Below are 4645 nucleotides of genomic sequence, written 5' to 3'. Positions count from 1 at the left end.
TCTATGGCTCCTGCATCATTCACAAAGGGAGAATTTGGTTCATTAATTGTCAAGAACACTAGTTTTAGCAGCAAGGGTAGAAAAAGGTCAAGAATTGGATTCTATTCAGTTGTCTTTCCAGGATCACTTTTCCTTTGATTCAAAGCTGCACCTATGTTTCTCAGGTCCCTTTCTCTAGAAGCCTCTATCCAAGTCAGACAGTGGAAAATTTTTAATTGCCTTAAAGGCCAGATGGTTCTCTATCCACTTCCCCTCCTGAACTCTATTACCCTCACCTGAAGGAATTCTCATAAGATCCTTGCCTCCCTGTGAGAAAATCCAGGAACCAGGGACTAAAGCTCCAAGGGACTGAGTTAAACTCAGGCTTCGGAGCAGGTGGAGGGGAGAAGCAGGTTAACAGAAAAAGAAGCAACCTTCTTTCTGCAGCAGGATCCCCCCGAACCCAACCTCCTCTGCCCCGGACTGGCCTGGAACCTGTGAGAAAAAGAAAACTGCTGGGAAGGGGAGAGAGGGGAGCCAAGGGTGTCTGTCCTCAGATCCCTGTCTTTCATTCTTCAGAAAGATAAACTCTAATGAAGGGTAAATGAGGGCGGGAAAAGCCCTGAAAGTACAGGTCAGAGAAGACGAGACACGCCAGGACCTCCCTCGCACTCCTCCCGGGGGCACTTCTGGTGCACAGAGGTGGAACCGGCCTGCGCACCCTGCAACCAATCAGAAAGGTGCCTCACGTTCCCTGGCGACCCTTAAGGCTTAATAGGTGGTGTAGTGGTAAGAGGCGGGATGGTGAGAGCACGAGCCCCACCAGCCAATCGCGGAGCTCCCTGGGAGGGAGGGGCGGTGCCTCTGGAAACTGGAGGCGGGGCTGTTTCCTTGGCAACGATCCTAGCCCTCCCAGAGCGGGGGAAGGGTGGAGATTAGGAGAAGCAGCGAGATGCGGGGGGCGGGGGGGACCAGGAGGAGTGAGGGTGGGAGCGCCCGTATGGGGGAGTGGAGTTCGAAGAGGGGCGTCCCGGACTCAGGAGCCTCGATGAGGCTAAGTCGGGGGTGAGGGTAGGGGGTAGGTCTGTCCAGGTTCCCGAGACGCGGCCAGAACTGACCCCAAGGCCCGGGAGGGGAGGGGAGCTAGACACCGCCCCCGCTGGCGCCGGGAAGCGTCGCTCCTTCTCGCTGACCTTGGTCTCTCTTGTTGCCTCGCCCTTGGCCACAAGCACTGACGGACGCAGGGCCCAGGAGACGGACAGATAGGCCCTCGGGCGGACGAAGACCTACGACATAGGCACATAAACTGCCCGAGCCTCTCCCGCGGGCTCCAGGGCGCCCAGTCTTCCCCTTACCTCGACGTCGGGGCCATCCTGCCCAGGGTTAATGCCAACGAGTTTCCACCTCCAGCCGCTCCTAGAGAGGCCGCGAAGCTAGCCGGCGGGGGAAACTGGCCGCGGACGGACACTTCCTGTGCGGAGGGGAGGGGGTCGGCCAGCCGCAGCCCAGCCGGGGGCTGGGAGGCCAGACGACGGGGTCTCGGGTGGGGACCGGTATCGGGGGGCAGCAAGGCGAGTCGTGAAGCCCCTCACTCCGAGGCCACGACGCCTGGGGGCCTGCGAGGACCCCAGGGCAAGCCGAGACCTTGTGGGTGGGGGCGGGGCCGCGGGTAGGGGAGGGGCCCGGCGGGCCGGAGAGGCCCAGGGTCAAGACGTCCGGCCTCAGGGGCCGGGGCTGGACAGCCGGGTCTCCTGGCCGGCGCTGAGCGGGCGGGCGGCGAGGGCTCGGGTCTTGGGGCGCTCAGACCAAGTCGCAGGATCGTCCACCATCGCCCCCGCCGCCGCAGTGGGAGCCGGCGGGGATGGAACGGGAGGCGTCGCCGTGGGGCCTCGAGCCCCGAGATATGCAAAGTCCTGATGAAATGGGGAGCCCTGAAGGGTCCCTCAAAGGTGAGGGAGGGAGCGCCCCTCCGAGAAGTGTGCCTGGGAGCGGGAGAGGGGGCTGTGGTGGGTGGGAGGAGACGAAAGCAGGGGGCTTGGACACCTGGGACTTGGAGGAGGCGGGGTCGGGACCCGGTGGCCTGGGTTTGCTGAGGGGGAGGTGGGAATTTCAGCACTTGCCCAAGGGCCAGCGACCCTGATTGAGGAGGAGGGAAAGGTTTGTGTCAATTAATGGTGGGACCCAGTAACCTTCCAGGTCCCACACAATCTGGGTTTTTTGTAATTCTCTGATCCTGCAGGTAACATGAGTGAGAATGAGGAAGAGGAAATTTCTCAGCAAGAAGGCACTGGAGACTATGAGGTCGAAGAGATAGCTTTTGGGCTTGAACCCCAGAGCCCTGGTTTTGGGCCACAAAGCCCAGAGTTTGAACCCCAAAGCCCCAGGTTTGAGCCTGAAAGCCCAGGTTTTGAGTCCCGAAGCCCTGGATTTGTGCCCCCAAGCCCTGAATTTGCACCCAGAAGTCCTGAATCAGATTCTCAGAGCCCCGATTTTGAACCTCAGAGCCCTAGGTATGAGCCCCAAAGCCCTGGGTATGAACCCAAGAGCCCTGGATATGAACCCCGGAGCCCTGGGTATGAACCCAAGAGCCCTGGGTATGAACCCCGGAGCCCTGGATATGAATCTCAGAGTCCCAGGTATGGGACTCAGAGCCCAGAGTATGAACCCCCGAATCCGGAGTTCAAAACCCAAAGCCCTGAGTTTGAAGCTGAAAGTTCCAAATTCCAGGAAGGTGCAGAAATGCTTCTGAATCCTGAGGAAAAGAATCCCTTGAGCATCCCCTTGGGAGTCCACCCCTTGGACGCCTTCACCCAGGGGTTTGGGGAACAGCCTGCAGGGGGCATGCCCCTAGGGCCCCCATTTGAGATGCCCACGGGGGCCCTGCTGGCTCCACCCCAGTTTGAGATGCTCCAGAATCCCCTGGGCCTGACGGGGACCCTTCGTGGTCCGGGCCGCCGGGGTGGCCGGGCCAGGGGTGGGCAGGGCCCAAGGCCCAACATCTGCGGCATCTGTGGGAAGAGCTTCGGGCGGGGCTCCACCCTGATCCAGCACCAGCGCATCCACACGGGTGAAAAACCCTATAAATGTGAGGTCTGTAGCAAGGCCTTCTCCCAGAGCTCTGACCTCATCAAACACCAGCGCACCCACACGGGCGAGCGGCCCTACAAGTGTCCCCGTTGCGGCAAGGCCTTCGCTGACAGCTCTTACCTGCTTCGCCACCAGCGCACCCACTCTGGTCAGAAGCCCTACAAGTGCCCGCACTGCGGCAAGGCCTTCGGTGACAGCTCCTACCTCCTGCGGCACCAGCGCACTCACAGCCACGAGCGGCCCTACAGCTGCCCCGAGTGTGGCAAGTGCTACAGCCAGAACTCCTCCCTGCGTAGTCACCAGAGGGTACACACTGGGCAGAGGCCCTTCAGCTGTGGCATCTGCGGCAAGAGCTTCTCCCAGCGCTCGGCACTTATCCCCCATGCCCGCAGCCATGCCCGTGAGAAGCCCTTTAAGTGCCCTGAGTGCGGCAAGCGCTTTGGCCAGAGCTCGGTGCTCGCCATCCATGCCCGCACCCACCTGCCAGGCCGCACCTACAGCTGTCCCGACTGCGGCAAGACCTTCAATCGCTCCTCCACGCTGATTCAGCACCAGCGCTCGCACACGGGCGAGCGGCCCTACAGGTGCGCCGTGTGTGGCAAGGGCTTCTGCCGCTCCTCCACGCTGCTGCAGCATCACCGGGTCCACAGTGGGGAGCGGCCCTACAAGTGCGATGACTGTGGGAAAGCCTTCTCTCAGAGCTCCGACCTCATCCGCCACCAGCGGACCCATGCAGCCGGCCGGCGCTGACCCGGGGCCCCGTTGGGGTTGGGGAGCTGGGAGGCAGAAAAGAAGGGGACAGGGAGCTACAGCAACTTTGTGAGAGAATAGTGGAGACTCTGGAGGAGAAAAGAGATTCTAGGAGGTGAGGGGGCCAGGGTGGAGGAAGTGACATGCCCTGGAGAGTTGTGGTAAATGGGCTATGAAGAGGGGTTGGAGGGAGGCCAAGCTGGCAGCCGGAGGCTCTGGGAGAGATCGAGAAAGAGGTCAGTGAAGAGCTGGCCTCAGCAGCAGCATGCCCCTTGGTGGAAGCCTGGCTTGGCAAAGAGCTAGATGGGGGTGGGGGGAGGGGGGGTCGGGTTACTTAATTAGATTGGGTAGCTTAGACTGGTAGCTACTGAGACCCTCATTGAATCAGGAAGGGGTGAGGGGAGGGATGGGGCCCAAAGTGGGGCCTGGCTTCTGAGCGCAAACCCCAGCCTCTCTTGTCTTCCTCAGGCTTTGGAGCCCCTGAATTTGAGTTCAATAAAAACCTTTATGTGGTAAAAGAGACTTGTCTTTAAATTTTGTGTGTGGATAGTGCCCTGGGCATTGAGAGACGCTGGGTCATAACGGCAGCCAACGAAGCCATAAGGCCTTGTCTGGGAAGTGCTTTTATATTCAGCGTTTCACCGGAATCCTATAATCCGAGGCACAGGAGACATGACTTGCCCATATCTGCTCAAGTTCATGTCCTGTGCTTTGAATCCTGCACAAATGCGAAGGGTGTGAGAAAACTCTCAACTTTGTTCACAAACACAGAGGGTCTGTCCTTGGGCCAGAAAACAGACCCTGATTCTCATATCCAGGCCTAGAGCCT

The 4645-nt window shown here is 59.9% G+C and overlaps 1 protein-coding gene across 1 annotated transcript; it reads left to right on the top strand.

Annotated features, from left to right (window-relative positions):
• Window positions 1-1094: 1094 nt before the first annotated feature.
• Window positions 1095-4334, top strand: ZNF768 (zinc finger protein 768). The gene is made up of 2 exons (XM_055561344.1): window positions 1095-1928; window positions 2219-4334. Exons 1-2 carry the CDS (start codon window positions 1841-1843, stop codon window positions 3814-3816), a joined length of 1686 nt encoding a protein of 561 aa, XP_055417319.1. The 5' UTR covers window positions 1095-1840; the 3' UTR covers window positions 3817-4334.
• Window positions 4335-4645: the final 311 nt, after the last annotated feature.

This window comes from Bubalus kerabau, chromosome 23 (genome assembly GCF_029407905.1).
Source record: "Bubalus kerabau isolate K-KA32 ecotype Philippines breed swamp buffalo chromosome 23, PCC_UOA_SB_1v2, whole genome shotgun sequence".
NCBI classification, from domain to species: Eukaryota; Metazoa; Chordata; class Mammalia; order Artiodactyla; family Bovidae; genus Bubalus; species Bubalus kerabau.
Note: the sequence above shows the minus strand (reverse complement) of the source record. Positions and strands in the feature narration are given on the sequence as shown.

Excerpts from the sequence above, each read along its gene's own strand:
- ZNF768 (XM_055561344.1), top strand. The coding sequence starts at position 1,841 with ATGGAACGGGAGGCGTCGCCGTGGGGCCTCGAGCCCCGAGATATGCAA. Across the intron at positions 1,929-2,218 it reads CCCTGAAGGGTCCCTCAAAG|GTAACATGAGTGAGAATGAG; the intron begins GTGAGGGAGGGA and ends CTGATCCTGCAG.